The sequence below is a fragment of the Myripristis murdjan genome, chromosome 16 (genome assembly GCF_902150065.1).
Source record: "Myripristis murdjan chromosome 16, fMyrMur1.1, whole genome shotgun sequence".
Taxonomy (NCBI): Eukaryota; Metazoa; Chordata; class Actinopteri; order Holocentriformes; family Holocentridae; genus Myripristis; species Myripristis murdjan.
In genome coordinates, this window is record NC_043995.1 from 8403585 (window position 1) to 8428481 (window position 24897).

A 24897-nucleotide genomic window follows, 5' to 3' on the forward strand; every position below is an offset into this window, starting at 1 on the left:
TATTCATTTATTCATCTGACAGTGAATTCAGTGAAGATAATAGTTAATCCCCAAACCCCTCTAACGTATTCCACTACTCCCAGCCCCTGTACTCTTAGTACATATGGGCATGGCTGTGCTCAGATGGATTTAGATATGTGACTGAGGAGTTAATCTCCTTGCTAAACATGATACCATTAAAGTGGACGAAAAGACATGCACAGAGTAAGAGTCACCTGTAGCCATTCATGGACAAATTAACCCCAGGTGAATTTCCATGTCAGCCCACTTGCTGCTGAATTTGAATAGCCTTGCTCTAGAGCTTATCGCAGGCAGTTTGAAAGTGACTGCATCCACAAGGCTGGACTGCAACAGTTTGGAAATATCAGCAGGTTTGCATCTCCGAGCCTGTAGGTCAGAACTGTCCGTGCTATCACTGACCAAACAAATGAAAAGTGAAACGAGGAGTGAAGCAGCACACACAGATGGGCACCCTGGCAAGTGTGTTTTACCCTTGAAATCAGATGCATGTAGGTGTCACAGTGGAGCTGCTCAACTAGTTGCAGAGTATATTCTGAAACTCTGAACAGTGTTGAAGGACTCCAAGTTGTTCTGCCACTTCCTCGTGTCCTTGGCCCGTAGCTGAGCTTTCTTGAGAGTTTTCAATCAGTTTTTGCACCAGTTCCTTTTTCCCTGTAACTAAAAGGAAACCTTCACAGAAAGGTTATATGGAGCAATACAATACAATACATATTGTATTTACTGTTGCGTACAGTACAGTGTACAGGGTACACTATACTGTACAGGGTAGAGCATCAATGTGGAAAACATGCACCTAAAGGATATGTTTCAGTACATTGAAGTTTCTTTTGGAAATAAACCAACCGTGCTTTTTTGTTTTGTTTGTTTTTTTGTTTTATCCCATGTGCTATCGTCCTCCAACCAAGCAACACTTACATGGTGGCAAATGCCTTTTCATACAATCTTGGCTGTGTTGGAGATAGTATGACCCTTGTAGCAGGGAGGGCTGCTCTATCTATCTCTGCCTCTCTTTCTCTTTCTCTCTCTCTCTCTCTCCCTCCTTCCCTCCCCTTGCTCCATTATTCAGTCAACAGACACTTTTGGATCGATCGGGCACAGCAACACGGCCTGGCGGATGAAACATGTCCTCTCTAGGTACACAATGATAAATAAAGCACTGCGAGCCACAGCATTCCACTGCTGCAGAGTTGAGGGGGACAATGAAAAAAAAAAAAAGAGATGGTGGGAAATCAGAAAGGCAAACAAGGTATAGGCACAGAGGTAAACAGACTTTCAAATGCAGATGTTACAGATACAGGTTTCCCTGCAAAGAGGAATTATGTGTAGGTGGGAACTTATAGGGCGGTATTATGATGTTTCACCCACTTGCACATTAAAGTGATCATTCATTATAATGCATACCAAAGAAGCAGTCTCCTGTGCAAAATGATGCATACTCAAAGGCAACTCGCTGTAAAACATCTTCGATGGTATGACTCAGAGTGAAGCTGTCATAATTATTTTCTCCATGAAAAGCCTTGATGATGGCAGCTCCATTTTGCCAGTGGTGCCTTTAAGTGTGCTCCATGGTGAAATCACCAAAGGAGTGGAAAAAAAAAAAAAAAAAAAAAAAAAAAAAACTCCTGAGGACATTCATTTTCACACACACACACACACACACACACACACACAAAAATCCAAGACACTTGTCATGTATAGCATATAGGCCTGTTTAAATAAAGGCTTTTTGCTTTACTCCCCACTTGAGAGCCTTTTTAAAAAGCACTTTAGCTTTGCACTTTCATTTTTGCCTTTGGTCTTTGCTAGGACTGCAGAACTGAAACTGCATGTGCAGAGGCCTGTTCTTAAAGGACCATACCAGAGATTTTGGGGTTTGGTCCATTTTCTACAATTTGCCCACTTTTTACATTCCAACAAGGAATTATGCAAATCATGTGAGGGTACTATTTCACAACATATAATCAAAATCCTTCGAATTTTAAATGTGACTTTGTGGTAGAAAAACACCCACCTGATAATATTGTACTTCTGTCTAACAAAGTCGTCCCCATTCATAAACCACAGAATTGATAATTCACCAAGTAAAGCGAATGTTTGCCTGGGGAATATTTTCCGACAGAGAGAATGTTTCACTCTGCCAGTTTCAGGTCATCAAAACACAGCAGTGCTGCTGCTTTTAGGAAAACTAATGTGGAAGACTTTATTGTGGTGATGGAATACTGGAGTGAAGAAAGTTTGAAGTCTCGGAAAGTTTATTTTTATATCAGAGTGAAATGAATGGAATTCAATGGCTGGATGAAAGGTATAAGCTCTAAATTACGACTGCTCGCTTCAGGAAAAGATTAGCAGACATGGCCAGCAAACACATTTCGTACATATTCATATTCACATATTCAATTCCACCTCACTAGTGATAATGGTGATTGTGCGCGTACAGCTTCTTTCTCAATCTGTCCTTTTCTTATTTGCTTTCATAGGTTCTACTCTTCGCCCTACAGCATCTCCACCAATCGGATGATTGCACAGACGTCAATCACACCCTTCATCGCTGCCTCTCCTGTCTCCACGTATCAGGTAAGTGGAGTCCTCTGGGGCTGGTAGAGACTTGGCGATGCTTCAGAAATACCCCACAGCCAGGGTGGGGGCCATCTGGGGCCAGTTTGCTGTGGAATGGGTCCCTCACTCATAATGGCCACATTTCATTACAACCAAGACAGAGAAACAACATAAAAACCCATATGTGTGGTTAGAAAAAATAAGGAGGTACTGATAATACTGACATGTTTCCAAAGTTGAGTTTCTGTGAAAGTGTTCCTGAGTTACTGTGTAACTTTCCAACCTTTCAGTTAGATTGGACTCTTATTTCTCAAGATCCCCTCTGGTCAGTCGCTGTGGAGTCAGAGACAGTTTAAAGGACTTTTGAAGAGTGACAGGAACTTGCAAAGCTCCTCTGCAAAGATGACAAGTGAGAAAAACTAAACAGTGGAAACAACTGAGAAATGAAGTCAGCAGATACTCCAAAAAAAAAGGCATCCCAGTGAGAACCAGGCAGAATTTCAGCACTGATTTCTAGTTGAAAACTGGGTGATATTCGGTGGGAACGTCTAACACCTTGTTTCACCCTCTTTTCAATCAGCTAAAAAGCGAGTGCAACATCAACGTGTCACAAAACAAATTTGTCAAATCAGCTGCATGATTAGTGTGAAGATATTTCTCCAACGTTGAATTGCACTGGTCGGCAAAATGTGGTCTACATGAACACGTCATTTCAATGCATTAAATGCATTAAATATGTTTCATATAAAAAGTTATATATGGAATTACATAGGTTGCAGAAGCTTACAGAACATTGTAATGGGAGCAGTTCTATACATTAATCCCAAATAAAAAAAAAGTGTGTTTTCTGCATGTGTAAGTCCTTGCATGTTCAAAGAGTAGTACTGTGATGCAGCTGCAGTGGTTAGTGTGCAGCAATTGAATGCTTGAGACCACTGGTTTTATTCCCTGCTCAGTTGAGTAGAATCCACAGTGACATCAGTGTGTTGGACCACTTATCTGTATAGTTTTTTTCTCCATCTATATAATATATAACGCTGTTGGATCCTCATTGTGCATGTAAACAACTTAAAAATATAACTACTGCAAATGCCAGTGAAAAATGGTCCAAACATGAAGGTTCAATCAACGTCTACAAAGAGTCGGTGAACAAACTTTCACTTTTGAATCTGTATTTGACGTCTTTTCGATGGTGACTATAGATGATTTTTAAACACATTTTCAACTGGAAAACGCTCACTGGGATGCGTTCCACCAGCGAGCCACTGGTCACACCCACCAGCTCAGTTTCTACAGCTCATAAAATCCTACAGCTTAGGTCTAGTGAAATTGGCAAGGATGCATTTGATTGCTTATACACTCAGCTATTTATTTTGGTCAATGAGATTAAGCTTTCATACCAAAAAAATATGCAATTTTAAGTTGCAAAGAAAACATTGACTATTTGGATACATGATATGGATCCCCTGTGTCATGGGCTATGATTAGACATCTAACAAGATGACATGTGGGCACACATCAGTGATGAACCACTGCTCTACCATGGCTGGAGTGAGATGGAGTCACCAGTTGTTTCTCTGCAAAATCTCGACAGTTTCTTTTGTCGGCACAGTAACTCCCTCTCTAGCTCACTTCCTTTGTTCCCATGTATCCTGTGTCACATCCACCCTTCACTCCAGCAAGATATTCATGCACACGCACTCACACATACATTTTGCTACTTCATGTCAAAGCTACTTGGAGTTGTAAATTTGGATCTTTAAGAGCTTGACACATGGCTTGATCCCCAGTTTGTTAAACAGACAAACTGTAAAGCAAACGCTAGTTCCGCTCTACAGGGTTTCTCTGACTGGGGAAAAATCTCAGTGCGAAACACTTCAAGGTGATGTTTGCACCAAAGAAGACAAATGCACACACACTCAGTTGTGCAGAATTGCAGTCTAACACATGCACGTCATGCTTTTTTGAGGACACACAATGGACTTAGCTTCAAAATGACAATTTTGCACAAATGCTAAAATAGACGCAAGAAGAGATTCACCTGTCCCTTATACTACTTTAAGTTGAATACATACTTAACCATGCACACACACACAGACACAGTCTCCTCAACCTGCACCTTACCTTCACAGATACACACGCACGCACACACACACAATTAATGTACACTCATATATTGCATGCGACAAAGTGGGCTTTGGGGACTTGTTTCTCCACATGCTAGGAATGGGCACTGGGTAACAGTAGGAGATGAAAGCAGTGATTTGTGCCCAAGACAGGCTTTGATGATGAAACCTCCGCTGTGAAGCAGTAATTATTAGACTGTATTGCTCTCTGTGGTATCTATATCCTCCTGTAATTACAACATAACATATACCGGACTCTCAGCTTCTGCAGTAATATTCTTCCAAGTTGTGCTGCCGTGGGGACCGGGGCTCTGAAATGGGCTTGTAAAGAGTTGAGATAATGATTAATTTTCTCCTTTCTCCTCTTTGATTTTTTTCCCCTCCCTTCCTGTCATTCTAACTTCCAATTGTCCTTCTTTATGTTCAACCTTCCTCCATTTTTTGCCCACTTATAACAATCTTCTTTTTGATCTCCCCTTTCTCCTTCTCTTCTCTTCCTGACCTCCTTTCTGCATCCTCCCACTCATGCCTACCTCCACCCTTCCTTAATTACTTTATTTTCTTACCTCCTTTCCTCCTTTCTCCTCCCTTTGTCCTTTTCTCCATTCTTTCTCTTGTCACCTCAACCTTTCCAACCACCCTCTTCTCTTCTCTTCTCTTCTCTTCTCTTCTCTTCTCTTCTCTTCTCTTCTCTTCTCTTCTCTTCTCTTCTCTTCTCTTCTCTTCTCTTCTCTTCTCTTCTCTTCTCTCCTCTCCTCTCTCTCCTCTCCTCCTGCTACCATCCACAGGTCCAGAGTACATGGATGCCACACCAACAGTATGTTATGCAACCAACAGTAAGTGAACCTCTCTCTCCCTTGTTTTATCATGTTGGATGTTATGTTACCATGTCTCTTGTCACTACTTCCTCTCTTCCCTCCTTGTCTTATCTTCTTGTACACACACGTGCCAGTGTTTGTCCTTCATGTCTTTCTGACTTAGCTACTCCTAGAAATGTGACACCAGAAAGACCAACTCACAGCAAATTGATATCTGTGTTGAATTTCTGAACTGGTAGATCTCAGCTTTCAAAATGTCCCTTTGTGACTTTCTCGACACGTTCTATAAACACTGCTGATAGATTTTAAAATCACACAAAGAAATTGTTATTTTTTATTCAATCTACTCCCTTCAGTTGATGGCCCTTTCATAAAGCCCTTGAAAGTGGAATTGAATAGGCTTTATATTCACCTCATGGTACAGTTAAATATTATTTATTTATTTATTTTAATTCGCCAAGGTTTGAAAGACCAGTGTGGCCATACCGGACCAAGACATTCTTATTTAAGAGTTCGCTGAAACATCCTACGATCCTGCAGCTGCAGCTGTGTTAGGCACAAAGCCTGGATTTGCAGTGACGGCCATAATTCCTCACTTGGGCTGATAATACTAGAACATGTCCCATGTAAATAATTCCTCATGATATTTGTGATTGGAAAGACAATTGTTCTGCTCCATTAAGGACCCATGATTTCCGCTCCTTTGAAAAACTGCACATACCAGGGGACAGTTGTGTGTGTGAAGGGTCTGTGTTTTTTGTCATTATATTAAACCTACATAACCATAAGTATTCATTTGGTTGTTAAATTAATCGTATAGTTAGCAGTTGACCAACAGCACCGAAAAAGAAAGGTGTGCTTACTGTATTCAGTAGTCTACATAATGAGGGAAAAGATTTTGTCTTGCAGCCCTCATTACATGTGCTTGTGCTGGAGTTATGCTGCTCGCTGAAATCCTGGCATAGGGGTTCCCGGAAAATTCATCCAATTACATGACAAGGCATTTCTTGCTTCTTTTTCAAACCTTTGTGGTCTCCATTAAACCCCAAAAGCTAACAAAATAACACAACTGAAGGGAAATTACAGTTTTTACTTTCCTGTGGCTTTAAACCTCCAAAATTGAATGGCCTCTCCAGTGTTGAGAAGTTTCCAATGCTCCTTTGAAATGAGTCAATCAATAATATGACACAGGGCTTATGGGACTACAACTAAGAAGTGTCACCCATTTAGGAAACTGTAGCCCTTGCTATTACGAATGGCAGCTACGACTGACTGCATCTGGTGCCGCTCCATTTTTGAGATTTACATCAAATGTAAAACTCTCTTATTGATAGTTGGCGGAGGATGGGAAAAGTCTCAAGTCACGAGGACTGAATGGGGAATCATCTCTCTCTCGCATGAATTATTCATCATCTACATTATATTTACATTTTTATCTCATGACTTCGGGTGAATGCAAATGGCAGAGTAAGTCAGCAACTATGAATCACCACGGTTGCTTTTGGCCTTGTGAATAAAATGCAGGGGGCAGGCTCACTTTCAAGATCATCATTTGCACTTGTAAAATCTCAGACCTGTGGCGCAGTTTTCAGAAAAGGCTGCAGCACAGGAGCCAAACCCAGGTCAAACAAGCAAAAAATGTAGCTTTGGAGCCGAGTCCTAGTCTGATGAATCAGCCGATGAATAACCTTCTTAACCCTCCTGTTATGTTCAAATTTTACTAACATCCCTTATGTTTGGGGTCAATTTGACCCCAGCAGTTTAAACCTCAACAAAATTATTATAATTAAAATTGTTACCAAAGTTTATGTGTCAGGTACTTTATGTTTCTTTGTTGACTACCTAAATAGTCCTTTAAATAAAACATAACTCCCACCCACCCCCACTTATACATCCAGTATTCCTATTACGCGACAATGGAAAAATATGCAAATCACCATAAAATCTCACTGATTGACCTAAAATTGGAAAGAAATCTATTTTTGATATTTTAATGGCTATATATTATTTCTAAGAACAGATTTTTGTTATTTATAACATTTGGAAAGAAAATCTATTTCTATTATCAAGGATAGTAACATGTCTTATGTTCGGGGTCAATTTGACCCCAGGAAAAAGAAACACAACTTCTGAGTGAGTAACCCAATGTAGACCTACAAATGGGTCACATCCAAGTCTTTCCAACTGTCCCCATACACACCTCCCCTCTAAGTTTGTCATCACAAGTATATCCCCACCTGATGGTGTTACAAAGGGCTCAAATGCTGATTTTATGTCTTGGACATGGCTGGCAGCGTATCTGCTGGGGCCTGGAACCATTTTGATGACATTAGCAGCACTGAGTCTACCCTGTTGTTCATGTGGGGAGAGGGACCATGATACCTCTCCATTTTTGGAAGGTAACGTGTCTGCTGGTGGTTGAGAGACAACAGGAGGGTCAGAACTGTGGGTTTCATTCTCATCAGAGGATGCCTCATAACCAGGGTCCTCCTCAACATGATCCACATTGTCCTCTGTGTCACTTTCACTGTCAAAGAGCTGTGACAAAACCTCACAGGCAGAAAACCTTTGCTTCGCGTTCATATTCAACTGAGAGACATGTAACTGTGGCGAAATGTATATGTATATGTATGGTGGCAGGTATGCGCCGTGGCATTGTATTGGTATGGTATTGTATTGGTTGGTGTTTCCCTCTGTAATGTTGTTTGTGTAATCCTCGTGGCTGTACGGAAGTGAAAACAATTATCCTGAAAAAGGACAATAAAATCTATCTATCTATAAAGTGAGAGTACACAGATCAACAAGAGAAATGATTTAGAAGGCTGCTGTGCAAGCTTCTATATGTTTGCTCCTCCCCCATGTGGTGGGAACTATCAATGTCCTTGTGGGAACCATATTTCCCCACCCTCACAGTGTGGGAAATATCGAAGTTCTTGTAGGTATTATGTTTTCCCCTCCCCGGTATCTCCGCCCATATCCCCCCATGTCAGTGGTTCCCGTACTACTTCAGGTATGGTTATGTTAGGTCAGGGCCCTAAAGCAGAGGGAAGTTTTTTGAAGATTATCAAATTGCATGTTACAGTGACCTCATTTTCATCCAAAACAACCAAAAAAAATTGTGTGAAACGGTGTTTTATACAGCTAAAACAACCTGGGGTCAAATTGACCCCAAACACCACCGATGCGTACAAAATGCGTACAGGACACTGAAAACATATCATCATGTGAATTTCATGTTTACCCGGTAGTATCTACTAAATTAGGAAAAGTCATAAAATATGAAGCAAAAAAAATGATGTTAAGTATGTATTTAGAGACGTTAAAAACTGAATGGGGTCAAATTGACCCCAAACATAATAGGAGGGTTAAAGCTGCTCTAACAGAGCTCACCAAGCCAAGTCTGGGATCCATTAGAAAAGCTCTCCCCCTGCTGGTCTCACTTGCAGCTGCAGCAACAGTAAATGGAATAGAGAGAGCCTTTGTGAGGTGTTCAGTATAATGAAATTTAAGTCAGCATTAACCTTTACTGACAAGAAATTAACCCTTTACCTTACCCTATACAAGTCTATCAGTTGTCTGCAATCCTCCAGTGTGCAAAACGTTAATTTTTCCATATTATCAGAGATAGGCTGATCCCTGTTGGATAACTAACATGTTTTAATTCATCCTGATGTTGTAGGGCTCAAGTACAGTTTGTAGAGGTCATTCTGAAGCACACACATGCACACATACAAAAAAAAACTAATATACAAAATGACATACATGTGCTTTATGTCTGTCTGGGAACTACAGTATATTACGTCTGCAGTCTGATTGTCTGTCCAGCAAATGTGATTTGAAGGATTTAGACCCACTTAGACTGTCTGAGCTCTGTCTGCGTGCACACACATAGACACACACACACATATATACACCCACACATCTTTGAGTAAAACATAAGAATGCCTCAACACACCCACGTCTACATTTACACACATCCTTCTGAACAGTCACTACCTTCATATACCTGCAGCCTCTCTCTTTCTCCATATCTCACACGCAAACAAAACTAAACTTTAATACAAAGGTCTTTCTGCCGTTTTTTCCCCAGACATTGCATAAAGCCACAGTGACATAGATTGCTCTTTCAAAGCCCTCTTTCAAGATTCCTAGTCTTTAATTGGTGGAGGTAGCGAGGTTCATTGCTTCACTGTCTGGTGGATGATGGACTGGAGACCTCAGCAGGAGTGCAGACCAGAGTACTGGTTGGTAATTATTTGTCAGTACAGCAGGGCTGTTGGGAAGGAAAATGAGAGGCCAGCTAGATTAATGGTGAGGCAAACTCCCCTATTGATACAATTAGTTTGCAAATACTGCTGCTGAGTTTTTATCACTTTCTAAACATTAATTTAGCAGTAGTTCTCAATTTTGCTGGCTGGTTCTTGTCAAGTGCAGTGTTTATTAGTAATGTTTCCATACAGAATATATGAAAAGTCTGAACCTCAGACTTAAAACTGCACAGTGTGATAGTGCAACTTTAAGTGTTCACATTTTCTTGAAGAAATAAAAATAATATTTTAACCACTTACCATTCCTCCTCTTTCTTTAGACCCATTCAGGGGAGGGGATGAGATGATGAAAAGGTCAGCAGTAGATGTCAAATAGAAGTGGTATACATCATCTGAAAACTGGGAGCCTGAAGATTGATTCGACATACAGCTCAGCACTGTGTGTCAAGTCATTATAGTCATAAATCTGTAATTGTGTTTTGGTTAGGCGCTTATTTATTTTTAAAATGTATTTGTAGTGTATTAGTGTTAGAACATGCAATTATCTGTCATAAGTTGTTGCAGCAATTTTTGAGTTGATACCATTTGTTGATTTTGTGCAAAATTCCCTTCAAATATCACATTAGGACACCAAGACCTCGAGGAACACCACTGAAGAATTCATGCTGTGATTTGGTGTCAAAAAGCTTTTGGTGATTTCTGGAAGAATTGCTTTTGGAGAATTGTGTTGAATTCTCACAATGCTCAGAAAATTGCTCAGAAACTCCCCTTTATTATCAATATACCTGGAAAACCATTCATCCTCTGAATGTCCTAAGCCTCTAGTTTGTGGATGTAAAGTTTCATGAAGCTGTGATTATCCTAGAGGTCACAAGAGGTCATTTTATACAGTGACATCAAATTTCAAAAGACAGTCTCACTACGATGAAATGGCTCCTATGGGGGCTAACATCATCACACATGAATAAAATGGGGCTCATTGAATCCACAAGAGTCTCAGCTTTCCAGTTAAACAAAATTTATACAACTCCAAGACTGTTTAGACACCAGAATGCACAAACAGGCCAAAAGAACACATTTACACTGCATGCAAACGACTGCATGGTTTAACAATGATTATAATCTATTTTTTCAATTATCATCCTTTTGGATTATAATGGCACATCGAAGTTTTTAACTGTGCTTTCATTTGGTTTCATGTGTAGACAAAGGACGTCATCTGTATGGCATGACAGTATTTACAGGGAGAATTAAATAAAGGCAGTGATTAAATTAGAAGCAAATGCAAAACCCCGTCAGTAAGCATCTGTGCTGGTCTGCACACCCCTTATGTCCCAGGATGGTACTGTCTTCTCCACATTTCTCTAACTGCACAACCAGGAATTAGACTCCTGTCCTAGGGAGCATTTTTTTGCTTTACTTAGAATGATAGTCAAAAGAGATTTCATCGTTGAGATTTTCATCTAACTGCAGTGTTAGTGAGCTGGTTGCCTGCCAAGGTCTCCAGCCCATTTTATACCTGCAAAACTCAGTTATGCTCTGTTGGAATTGTCAGCTCTAGGGGAGAGGTAGATAGAGACAGCATTGATATGCTATATCAGCCATGCACTTAGGGATTCCAGCAAAAAAGCCTTACACAATAGTTGAACTTCACCAAATTCAGTGGCTCTGTCTGTCTCATTTTCTCTCTTTCTTGTTTCCCTCTGTCTTTCACTTACCCAATCTGCCTTTATCGCCTCTCTGTCTATAAACTCCTAATAACATTTTGTAGTCATGTCTGATTAAAATTATGTTTGTGAGAGCAGATAAAACCCTTCTGTAAATGTGTTTTCAAACAAATGTCCTGTCTAATTTGGCAGACCGCTTGATACAGCCTCCTAAGACTTGAGGGGGAGAGAGGGAGGGAGAAAGAGAGAGAGAGAGAAGAGATGGAGAGAGAAAAATGAAAAATGTAGTGCATGTGCTGTATGTGAAAATGAAAAGGGGGGGGGGGGATTATGAAGAGTTAACAGAGATGGAGAACAAAGAAAAGAAAACAACTTGCGCAAAAGCATGCCTGCGCTCTGTGAGCCTGTTTCCCCAGCCTTGTCTCTGCATAGTCAAAATCCCTGTTAGACAACAAAGGCGGAGGCTTGTCATTGTATTTCGTGGCTACAGAAGAGCTTGGCAATTAAAACAGCTTTGGGGAGGGAGACATAGAGGGACGCTGCCGCTTTATTCTCCTCCTATGGTAGCAAAAGCTTCACTGGAGTTAGTCACTGGTGTACCACAGTAAATGTATGGCAACTCCGATTAGCGGCTTGAGCTCACTGACACATTTAGAGCAACTGCAAACACAAAAGCGTCTCAGTGCATCACTCAGCAAGACATAATATTGTGTGCATCGCAGAGGTCTGGTAATTTTCATGCTTGTCGCATAAAAATTGGAAGGTGGAAAATTGTACCAGCAGACAGACACACACAGAAATGCAGACGCATTCGGTAACTGTAAACACACTCTTACCGAGGAAGTTAATGATTCTAATTAGAAGATTATAATGAAAGAAAACAGTGCAAAGTGCTGTTTTTGTTCCTCATGTCTCCTTCTTAAAATTAAAAAGCAGACATGCCCTCAGCTATGTGAGCCAGGTGCACACACATATAAACTCTCACGCACACACGGACACACAAACATATATGTATGAGCTTTCTCAAGCACATACATTTACATGTGGACACACACACACACACACACACAGTGGGATGTCTTTGGGTCTGTGTGTTTCTGATCCGCGGTGGAATGCCCAGATTACTTGAACTCCCCGTCTTTATGTCTTAATTAGGGAGAGGATGTCTTTGTGCATATTCACAAATCCCCCTACAGGAAATGAATGCATTACCTTAACCATGCATACCAAGATAGGAAGGCAGCTTAGTGGAGGAGGAGGAGGGTGAGGAGGAGGGGGGGACTATAATGAGACATCCAAAGAATTGGGATTTCAGATCTTCCTGTGTTTAAAATGCCATGTTAAACCCATTTGTGGAGACAAAAGGGTATAGAATGGTGTCTAAAGGAATCATGGTTCAATCCATATCTGAGCCTCCATGTGGTGTAACTGTACAATACCAGCTTTTCTTTTGTGTTGGCTCTAGCTCCAGAATACTCTGTGAGTGTGAGTGTGTTTGCATGTCTAGAGCATGCAACACCAGCTACATTTTTTTTTTTGTGTGTGCAGCCATATAAAATCCTACATGCAATTGTGGCTCTAAGAAAGATTAAAAGAGAAAAATTGGGTTGTTAATATGATAAATCAATTTGTAAAACAATGCATTCTTCTGAGAATACACACGCCAGTGCACATACGTCGTGCACACACACATTGACACGCACACGTACAACGCTCCTGTCACGCCAACAGGGCTTAGTGGCTTTCTCGTTAAATGGGTGTCATTATCACTAACACTGTGTATTTGATGAAGCATTGTGCCTGCAGCATTCTGCTAGTCAGCTTCACTTCTCTTCCTACTGGAAATGTGACAGAGGGAGAAGAAGAAGGAGGGAGGGAGCGAGGGGAGGAAGAGAGGGGAGAGAATGAGGAGAGGTGGAACGGGAAGAAGGAGAGACAGTTCAAAGTTAGAAGAGTTCTTTTTTTTTTCCCTTCTGTCCTCGGGGAAGAGATAAGTGTCTGTCTCGTACATTCGCTTATTGCTTACCCCGGGAAAAACGTCTGATACATGAAAACATTAACATGCATGAACACATGAGCACATGCAATCAAACATTCTTCAGCCGCAAAACGCTGCAGATAATTAGTCAGTGTGGATTTATCTTTTTATTTTGCGTCTCTCTCATTATGGAAGCCTTTGTGAAGCTGGATGAAGGGGGGAGAACGAGGGTGGGAGAGTTGGAAATCATCACAAAAGAAAGCAGGGGGAGATGGATTGAACGATTGAGTATTAGCTAGATTTAGATTGCTAAGTCTACCTGCTTGGTTAGAGCTTTGTGTGTACTGTAGGTCTGTGCATTTCTGTTTGCATTAGAGTGTGTGTGCATGTGGATTTGTGATTGTAAAAGTGCTGCACTGTAAAAAAAAAAAAAAAAAAAAAAAACATCTTAAGTAATTTAGTCTCATATTCGGTGTTAAAATCTTGTTCTTCATAAAAAAATAAAGCAACTGCTTTTTTGAAAAAAAAAAAAAAAATCAAGGATAATTTTTGCAGTACTAGTGGGCTGACCTGCCTTATTCTACCTTGTTTCATCATGTATGCTTGTTCCCAGAATCCTAAAACAAACTGCATTGCAAACAAGAGAGATTATCCCATCCCTCCGGCAGATGTTTTCACTTGTTTTAAGAATATTGAGATTTCAATATGAAACTAAATGACTTGTTAGGATGGAGACATTTGCAGTGTAGACATTCAGTTGTGATGTGTGAGACGGTGGCAGAGCCTTTCTGATGGCCAGTCTGCTATGTCCCTCAAACAAAATCCCTCTGTGAAGGCAGCAGTCAGGAGGAAGTGTACTCACCATTAACAGCTCTGACAATCCTTGTCTGTATCAGTGTGTGTGTGTGTGTGTGTGTGTGTGTGTGTGTGTGTGTGTGTGTGTGTGTCCTCTCTGTGAAGCCTGCAGACATAAGGAACTGTGCTCACAGCTTCACAACTGTGAACAACTCTGACAGACTGCGTGCGTTTAAGAGAGGAGCAGTTCACACAGCTCGAAGTTTCACTGCTCTGTGTGTATGTGTGTGTGTGTGTGTGTGTGTGTACAAGCCTCCCCATGAAGACAGCAGCAGTTATACAGCTATAGAATTGTTAAGATGACAGCCATATACAGTAGCTGGGCCGGTGCCGAAAATACTTTAGTTCAAACCCATCCTACCTGTATAGAACTTGTACCGTTCTCGACATGGAGCTGTACAACTGTTGGCTGCTCTCCGGAGTGATACTGACACATTTCCACTGATGCTGTCTGCGCTCATGGGAAGCGTAGTTAAACAGCTATTAGATGTACTGACACAAATGAACAGTGTTTACTGTGTGGGAATGTTAACAGCCGTCTCGCACTGCGCGCAGAGACGGCTTCTAACAAATGTACACAGAACTGTTAAAGTCTGCGCTGGAAACGGGAAGCTCACTGCATCGAGGCGCTCGGCTGAGACACTGGCACACGCTGGCCAGGTGTATCAAAGACCTTCACACTGAGGTGCTCAAAAGGACTCGGTTCAGGGGCAGGCTCTGTCAGGCCCGCCTGGCTTGACTAGGTGTAAGAAGGAGCAGTTTTCCTGGATACTTTTACTATGATGCAGTGTGCAAACCTGCAGAAGATGGTGGAAAAAGGGTCATCACAGTCAGCCTCAGTGCTGACGAATCTGATTATCAGTCTGTCTGTATTTCAGTGCAGTATTTGCCTTGATTGGATTTAGTTACAATCCTCTGCGGGCATCACCACCCCTATTGATTTTCCCTTTAACCTCTGTCTTTTTCCTTTATCATATATTCACATATTTCCTTTTGGTCTAGTTCATTTCTATCCTTCTTTTATGCCTACCTTCCTCTTTCTTCAAGCTTCTTTTCTAGTGTGATAGTTGTGACAATTCATAGCCATTTCTTGCAGAGGACAGTAAATCTGGTTTACCTGACTTTTCTGATAATACTGTTCGGCAGTATAGTTGTACTGTACTGTTTCATGTGTAATGTAAGTTAACACAACATAACAACATCATAACATAGCATGACAACTTATTGTGACATAACATGGCATGACATGACATGTTGTGATGTGACATGAGATATTACGATTTAACATGATTTGATATAACTAACATATTGTGACATAACATGACTTGATATAACTAACATTGTGACATAACATGATATGATCTATTGTGACATAACATGACTTGATATAACTAACATATTGTGACATAACATGATATGATATATTGTGACATAACATGACATGATATAACTAACATATTGTGACATAACATGATATGATATATTGTGACATAACATGACATGATATAACTAACATATTGTGACATAACATGATATGATCTATTGTGACATAATATGACTTGATATAACTAACATATTGTGACATAACATGATATGATATATTGTGACATAACATGATATGATATAACTAACATATTGTGACATAACATGATATGATATATTGTGACATAACATGACATGATATAACTAACATATTGTGACATAACATGATATGATCTATTGTGACATAATATGACTTGATATAACTAACATATTGTGACATAACATGATATGATATGTTGTGACATAATGTGACTTGATATAACTAACTTATTGTGACATAGCATAATATAACATGACATGACATAGTTGGATGGATGGATGGAAGGATGGATGGACTGTATTGACTGTATATAATACTTATAATACTGTATATAATACTTTGTGTGTGTGTGTGTGTGTGTGTGTGTGTGTGTGTGTGTACATACTGGAAGACACTATGAATATAATAAATAAAATATGGATAACATACTGTGTACTTAATGCAATGAGGTAAGGTGGGAGTCTAAAAATTTGCATTCACCATGAACATAGTTATTTTATCAGCCAAACAGAGTAGAGCTGAGAGCCCGGAGAATTCTCTGTCAGACAGAGGTGAGGTGTTGTACACAGTTATTGCTTTGGGCAGGAAAAGATTTCCTGTATCGTCCTTGTGACAGCAAAGCTGAGCCGGTCTGTTAGGGAGACCGCTCCGCTGTCTGTCCAGTAGGTGGTGGAGAGGATGCTCAGGATTAGCCAGAATGAATAACAGTTTGTTTAGTGTCCTCCTCTCCACCACAACTTGAAAGCGAGTTACAGAGCCGGCCTTCTTAATCAGTGTGCTCAGTGTGTTGGTGTCACTGGCTCCCCAGCAGACTACAGCAAAGTACAGAGCGCTGGCCACAAGATAACAGCATCTTGCTGCACACATTGAAGTACCTCAGCTTCCTCAGGAAATAGAGTCTGCTCATCCCCATCTTAAAATAGCAATCAATCATTGTTTATTCTTGAGGTTGTAGTTTGCAGGTCTTGTACTACATTATATTGAGTCATGTTTCTTGTCTTGTCTTCCCTATTTATATACATGAGGGGGCCAGAATATTAGAAATCCTTCTCAATAAATTGCAGTCCAGTACAACAGCACCACTAACTATGAGCTCAATGCCAAATATATAATTGAATTAACACCTCTGTTGCTGAGACAAAAAGAAAACCTGAGCATTATAGGCATCATAAAAGTCAGCTTTATGGCAGAACAGTTGGATTGGATTGTGTTAGATTGTGCAGGTGGACCTAATAAAGTAGCCACTGAGTGTATATAATAATGTTTTGTTGACATAGGTTGTTATTTGTCTTTGGAAGATTGTGTTTACCACTGTATCACTGATCTGGTCTCCCTCCTTCTCTGCTCAGGGTGCTGTGATCACCCCAGCTGCAGCCATGGAACCCAGTTTGTCTCTTCAGCCCTCCAGTATAATGGCTCCTCTCACACAACAGATGAACCACCTGTCTCTGGGCACCACAGGCACCGTGAGTCTTCACATTTATCCCTTTGAACTCACTGTCTTACTGTGTTGTCTATGTGTGAGTGTGTTTACCCTCTTGAGTTTTCCCTTTTACCTCTAGTTTAAACATGCAGCATTTTCTGGCAGTAAAGTTTTTCCTCATGAGTTGTAATTACAATAATCTTACTGCAGAGACCTCATAGCAAATCTCGCCTTGGAGGACTTTTACTCTGACTGACAGCTAGCATTGATTCCGACAAGTGTAAATGTGCAAAGACCTTGGGACCAAGCCAACCTGTTTGTAATATATTGTGAAATGCCAAAACAGAAATACATGTCTCACGGGAAAGATTGAACGGTTTTCTCAGCTCTTTAAATCCAGCCTTTCTGCAGGACAAATTGTTCGTGCCTATTATGATAATGTCTCTGTCTCCACCCGCTCCCCCCACCACCACCACCTTCTCCCTCTGCAGTACATGACTGCTGCAGCGGCTGCTCCTATGCAAGGAACCTACATTCCCCAGTATACTGCAGTGCCTGCCTCTGCCATCACAGTGGAAGTAAGGATGAAAAGTTTTTCCGTTCACATAGAAGCAAACATCAGCTGCTTTTCCACAGAAGTCTATGTAGAGCTTTTCAGAGCCAGGGCTAACTTAGTAACACGACATTGAGAACCTTGTTTCACTGGATAACATGGTTCACCTGACAAATTGGCACCACTGATTACAAGATGCAAGAAGAATCAGAAACTGTGTTTGATAAGAAATTGACTCAAGTAATGAGTAATTGGTAACTCTAGCCAGAACTGTGTTGCTGTCAGGAAGAATGGAGGCTATTCAGTGAAACAAGGAAATAAGGTGTGTGAAATGTCTGTTGCCTGCTTTTCAGGCCATATGAGCGGCTGCAGCACACAAAAAAACTGTTAACCAGCTCTTGAGGCTATAGAAAAAAAACACTCAAAAGGTTTTTTTTTTTTTTTCTTACGTGTGGGTGTCAGCACAGTTCAATTTGTAATGACTTTTCCCTACCGCATACCGAAACAAGACAAAAGAATTTCTACCGCCTCTGAATCTCTGACGTTACATAGACGTGTTGCTGTAAGTTGCAAAACATGGAATAAAAAGTAGATTTAAACTGTATAAGATGGAAAAGTTGACTGTGTGACATCCCAGTTTTTCTTCTTTTTTTTCTCTTTTATTGGTCATGCTGTTATAAATTAGTTAAGTCATTTAGTTGCTGTCACTGAAGCAGCTCCAGGATGTAAGTCTTGATAATATCACAGACTCAAAGGACAGACCAATTGTAAGTAAATACTTAAAATGAGTGTCAAGATTTAAACTGAACCCGCTTGAGGCAGTTGAGTCCATCACTTCTAATCAGTATCAAGGGTGAGTTTTTTTGTTTTTTTTTTAACCTTTGGTAAGCTCTGGACACGCTCTCAATTTTATCATTCTCTCAGGATAACTGAAGGTTAACTGATCTAAGTTGATCTTGACTTGATTTCTAAATATCCACACCCAGATGATTTCACAAGAAATATATTTCATGAACTGTCACAGAAATAGTTCAAAGGTTTGTAAAAATAAATACCGGGACACTGGAGTTGCTAATGTCTGTCAAGTGTGTGTAACAGGGCTCCGCACAAAAAGAGAGTGTCAGCCCTCCCTGACTAAATAAAGGCTGCAATGAAGTGTCAAACAGGACCAGATTTTGCAAGCTTCATATCTGACTTGTTTCTAATTGTGCTCCCGGTGTCAGGGAGTGGTGACAGAGCCCTCTCCACAGACGGCGCCCCCCTCCTCACAGGATGCCAGCGGGCAGCAGCCCTTATCAGTGGAGAACACAGGAGATCACGCCACAGCCTACTCCTACCAACAGAATAAGTGAGTGTGATAAGTCCTAGTCCTTGTTTTTGCTCTGCTGCTCCTGCCAAGTTGCTGCTTTATTGCTGTGTTACTGCCGCACTGCATTGGCCATAAGTTTTATGCTTCAGTATTAGTAGTTTTATTCTAATGGAAAACATTCAAGAAAGAACTGTATAAGTTGGTAGTGTCATTGAAAGTCAGCAGTAGATTCAATGCCAAGTAGAGGATGTCTGAAATTATAAGGCAGATGTACTCATGTAGCACAGATTGACCAGATACCTGCGGTGTTACTTTATTCATTGCATCGATTTATGGATGATAAATACTGTTGATTCAACTGCAGTGATCTGCAGGAGGAAATAAATTTCAGGATCTGCACAATTGCTCTGTCTTTGGCCTGAACTGAAATGAAATACTTTAAAACAGCTCATTCCCACTTCCTTAAAAAAAAAAAAAAAACTGTCGTGGTAGTCTAACAGCATACACTGTATTGCAACTTTTTGTCTTTTTTTTCTTTTTGTTTGAATAAATAATGTTGAAAACTTCTTCAATCCTGCCGGCCACATCAGAGGGTTTGTCATTACAATTACATGCTGCAATACTTACAGCAATACTACAGGCAGCAGTGTGTCACTACGATCCTCTTGCTCTTCCACGACTACACGTTGCTACTTGTCACTTTGATGATGAAGGTGACGCTACTCAGCTACCACACAGTATATATAAAACTGACAAAAAGACAGAACAAATCCATCTGCCACTTCAGCACCACGGACAGCAGCATGGATTTGTCAACACACAGCACAGTTAGGCTGCTGATGTTTCCCAGCCGTGGTCAGAGCCATAGAGTCTATGTTGGCCGAACTTCAGTCAGATAAAGGATCAATGAGAATGAGAAGACCACAGCTAAACTTTGTTTCGCATACTGTTGTTTTCCTGAGGAAATTTGCCCTATGGAATATACAAGAAAACCTCATAGATTTTGCTTGTTGCACTGTTTTGTTTTTGCTCATTTTTGTTTTGTTTTTCCCATGTGTTATTTCTCCTTGTCCTTGTCTCCCTGAGATAACCCGATGATGGTTTCTCTCACAGACAGTGTCTGCAGAGAAAGGGTGTTGTATCATATTGTGTCTATTTTGGTAACAGTAAGATTGTCTATAGTTTTTTCAGTATAGTATTCCCTGTTTTTTTTATTTATTTATTACGTTTTCTTGTTTTTCTCTTGTCTTCTTCAGGTAAACAGAAGGTGGTGGGATTATTGCTGCATTGCCTTGAGAAGGACTGCACTGAGGCGCTGGGAAACACAGAGGAAATCAAAATGAAACAAGAAAAAAAAGGTGAGATGGACAACACTGAGGGGAGAACGCTTCCACTTTGCACAGGCACCAAATAAAAGAGAAAACAAAGAAAAAATAAAGGGGGAAAAAATCAAATCTGTTTCTTACCTGATCTAACCTCGAAAAAGAAATGATGGGATGTTGAACTCGAGGACAATGAAATGTATTCTGCGATTCTGAGTTTATTATTTGTCACCATGAGACCGGACTTTGCCTCCAGACTCACGGGACTGAAGAGAAGAGAAAAGAAAAGAAGGCATAGACTGAAATCTAAACTCAAACAACAAGCTGTACAGGAATAAAAAGAACATTGGAATGTGCAGGTAGATTTTCAGACTTTTTTATTAGAAGAGGAAGGAAGCAAAGTCTAGAAAAAAACAGGTTGTCTTCCTTTGATATTAAGCTATATTATTTTCATTCTTTTTATGATTTTAGTAGTTTTCTAGAATATTAATGGTTTCTTAAATCTTTATTGCCTTAATTTTCTCAAACTTTGGAAAAAGAAAACTTTTCCATTGTCTTGAATTGTTAAAGACTGAATGATTGAATGATTTGAGAGGTTCTTGGGAGTTCCCAGAGCCATGGGGATGAAATCTACAAATATATCTGTACAGGATAAAAAAAAAAAAAAAAAAAAAAATAAGGCTGTATTTGTATGAAGATGATTTTAAATTATGTGGTACAGTGCAACTGATGTTGGTGGAATAAATCTCCTTTAATGCGACTAGTGGGAAGGGTTGATCCACTGCTTCATGGAAAATGCAGTTTAGTTTATCATGAAAACAACAAAAAAAAGTTTTGTTACTCCATGGTGTTTGTGTTTTGTTTAGGTTTTGTTTTTTATTTGCAATCTTTTAATGACCTTCAAAAAAATGTTGTTTTGCCTGCTTTGCTTGTCTCACTGCGAAAAGAAAAAGGATGAAAAGTAAAATTTCTGACTTTGACAAAAAGCATAAAAAAAAGCTAGGATTTTTAAATGTGCAAAAAGCAATAGTTTTAGGGAAACTGTTGACGATTTCTTTAGTCTTTCTTAACTGTTGAACAAGCGCAGCCTACAGGAGGCATATTTTATACCAAAGATGAAGAACCAGAAACTAGGTAGTGAAGATAACTTCCTTATTTTGCTGTGTTGTTTTCTTTTCTTTTTTTTCTTTTTTTTTTACCTCTGAAACTGAAATTTTTTTCGTGTTTGTAATGTCATTGGTGTGTGAGATAGTTTCAGCAGTGACAGAGAATGTATGTCACTAAGGGGCTTACACCCAGATACGCACAGAAGTGATCAAACTCACTAATGATCACACTACAAGATGAACAGAGCATACTCGGTGGCAGTGTGTAGTAGTGCTAGTAGATTTTTGGGTGCATTACAGTGAGGAAGTGGTGCACCATGGTCCCACCGTCCTGTGTATCTGTGCTTGATGCCCTGAGAAAGATGAGTGTGTTCTTTTTATACATGTGTATGCACTCGACTGCACCACTGCCATTTGAGTTTTAGCTCCTTAGTCTGCATCCAAAATCCCCAGCGAGATATAACTCCACCTCTTATCGATGGTTGGCCAAAATCCTATACAGAGGATTCACTTCTGAACTTTGACCTGCATCCATTCAGCTTCTGTCTCAGCCCACGCAACATGCTGTTACGCCGCCGTCTTGCCAAACACAAGCCATTTCAAATGTGAGCAGGGCCGCCATCTCTGCAAGAGGAAAGGGCATTTCTGTTGAACTAAAGGTCTACCAAGAGATCATTTCAGCTTACTGTGTGCGTATCTTCTCCTTCGAGGACAAGGACAAAACTATATTTTACTTTGTTGCGTTGCCTTTTACTTTTTCCTTGAGAATTGACTTTGATGTGTGAGCTGCTATTAACTTTACAGTATTGGGGAGCTAGGGTGTCTCGTGTTGGCTAGGTGGGGAAGAGGCACAACCTCAGAGAGGACAGCAACTGACCATTCGAAGTCAACATCAAAGTCTCTGACAGCTAATCGCCTTTATATTTCAAAACTTCCCGTTAATAGTTGTTAGCTATGATTTGTCAGTGTAAAAAGCGTCCTGTCATTTCTGTGCCTCTTTATAGTTAATTCAAGAGCAGGAATGTTCCTGGCTGCAGCCATTAAAAACCACTAAAAGATATCAGAAATTTAAAAAAAAAAAAAAAAAAAAAAAAAAAAAAACTCAGTCTCTTTAAATGTTGAAAAACTGCAAATGAAGATGAATTTATTTGCATCAAAAAAAGTGAATGATATATGTATGAGTACAATGATGATGTATTACGGCACATTTTAGAGAGTAATTTTGGCCATCAACGTTCGGCTGCTATAATAAGTCAGAGAAATGATTGGCTGTCGGTGTTCCGCTGTGAGGTCACACGCTCTAAGCCCCGCCTACCTGGCTCTTCACCAGTGAGAGGAAAGCAATGGAGCTGGTGGTAAAGAGGGAAACATAGCCTAGTGAGAAGCATGGTTCAACCAAAATCAAGCAGATACAAACCTCTATTGGAAAATAAATTATTGAGAGAGAGACCGTAGAGAAAGAGAGAACAAAAGTAATATTTATGAGATCTTTTTTGTACAGGTGTTTAAAAAGAAGATGCAACAGAAATACTTTGATGATGCTATTTTTTTATTTGCTTGGTCATATGCCTCCCATGTCTTTCAAATTGTGATTCTGAGAGTGTCTGTAGAACCAGTGGATGTTACTGTAGTTTCAAATGTCTCTTTTCTTTTTGTTTTCTTTCTAGACAAATCTTTCAATAAAAAAATATTTCAAACAGCTGGCTCCCTGCTGTATTTTATAGTCTGCATGTACAAATGAACACCACTAGAGCGTGCCATAGTACATAATATGAGTGGAGAGAAGTGTGTGTGTGTGTGTGTGTGTGTGTCTGTGTGTCTGTGTCTGTGTTCTTAGCAAGTAACTACAAGTCGCCACAAATTTTACAATAGGATAGAGGGCCCAGATAGTATAGATCAATTTAGATTTACAGTTAAATACACATCTTTGCCCTTTAATATCTCCACTTTTGATTATGAAATCCATACAATTTGTTGAAGCCACAAATACTTTGCATTTTGTGAAATATTTACAGAGCTCAAATGATTCCACCTCAGCAGATGAGTAATAACACTCAATTTATTGAGAAGATAGGGCCCAGCGTACAGTAGCCTTCATTATATACAACAGCTAACAAAAAGCACAGTTATTATTCTATCAGATATATAGAGAGTAATTATCAAAACATAAAAAATACAGTCAGTGCATCAGATGAGATTCATGCATACTTCCCTTCAGGGCGAACACCAGGCGAACACATTAATAATACCCAAGTATACCCAATATGATGTGTACATACAACGTATTTCTAACCATGCTGCTTTCAATCAGAAGTGATGTTGGATTTCCCTGATGTTCTGCCAGGCACCTTACAGTACACTGTGTCAAATGGAAAAAGGCAACAGTGTTTGCATCTCCTGCTCCAGCTGAATCCACCGACTTCATCAGTCAGTGAAATAGCGTAAATGTAAACATTTCATTGTAGCATTTCAAAGGCTGTGTTTTGACAAGGGCAGATATTTATGACTTTTATGGCTCTATAAACTGCTTGCACAGAATAAAAGGTCAGACTTTTTTGTTGTTGTTGTTGTTGTTGCCTATACAAATACAATCAGAAACATCAAAAAACTGCATATGTGTGAATCATCTATGTTATTTTTCGCTACATGATCTAAGGCACAGAACATGACTGCATGCATAAGGCATAGTCCTCAACTAAAACTCCTGACATGGAATTCCTTCATAATTTGTTGTCACCTTCCAAATCTGACTTTATCTGGTGGTGCATTAACCTGTGAATTAGCCTCCTAAGTTTGAAATCATTATACAGAAATACCCTATACATGCTTAATTAAAAAAAAAAAAAAAAAACGATAATATTAATAAAAGTTTTTACAAAATAACATTAGTAATGAATGAATGAATTATCTAATTAATTAAAAAATACATTTTGTAAAAAGTATGAATACGCTTAAGTAACAATAAATGTTTTAGGCAACTGCCCAGAACTCCAGAAAGAATCTGTATATTTTATTTAAACATATATATTTTTGTGACAAGATATTTTGCCAGCTTGTTGCCTCGGCCTGTATGACTCATTCATTCCTCTGCATGTACATATTTTAGTGCATAATGATTGCATACTTTGTACCCACACTGTGTTGTTACATAATGCCAGTACATTAAATATTAGGAAGACTTTCAGTAAGTATGTACAGGCTATTATTGTACACTCATAATACATCCATAGGTTAATGCACTGATCACTGAAATGAAGCCCTGGCACAATGGTGCTGCTTGCTTTGGTGTATAGAGGATGAATAATTCAGTGCA

The 24897-nt window shown here is 39.8% G+C and overlaps 1 protein-coding gene across 2 annotated transcripts in view; it reads left to right on the plus strand.

Moving 5' to 3' along the window:
• The window catches only part of LOC115373884 (RNA-binding motif, single-stranded-interacting protein 3), a 143794-nt gene extending 120511 nt beyond the window's left edge, over positions 1-23283 (plus strand). For both annotated transcript variants that reach the window (XM_030072508.1, XM_030072509.1), the window contains exons 9-14: positions 2499-2595; positions 5492-5539; positions 17221-17337; positions 17786-17872; positions 19071-19195; positions 20413-23283. In XM_030072508.1, coding sequence (XP_029928368.1) covers positions 2499-2595; positions 5492-5539; positions 17221-17337; positions 17786-17872; positions 19071-19195; positions 20413-20416 — 478 coding nt within the window. In that variant the 3' untranslated portion in view covers positions 20417-23283. The remainder of the gene's footprint in view (positions 1-2498; positions 2596-5491; positions 5540-17220; positions 17338-17785; positions 17873-19070; positions 19196-20412) is intronic.
• Positions 23284-24897: the final 1614 nt, after the last annotated feature.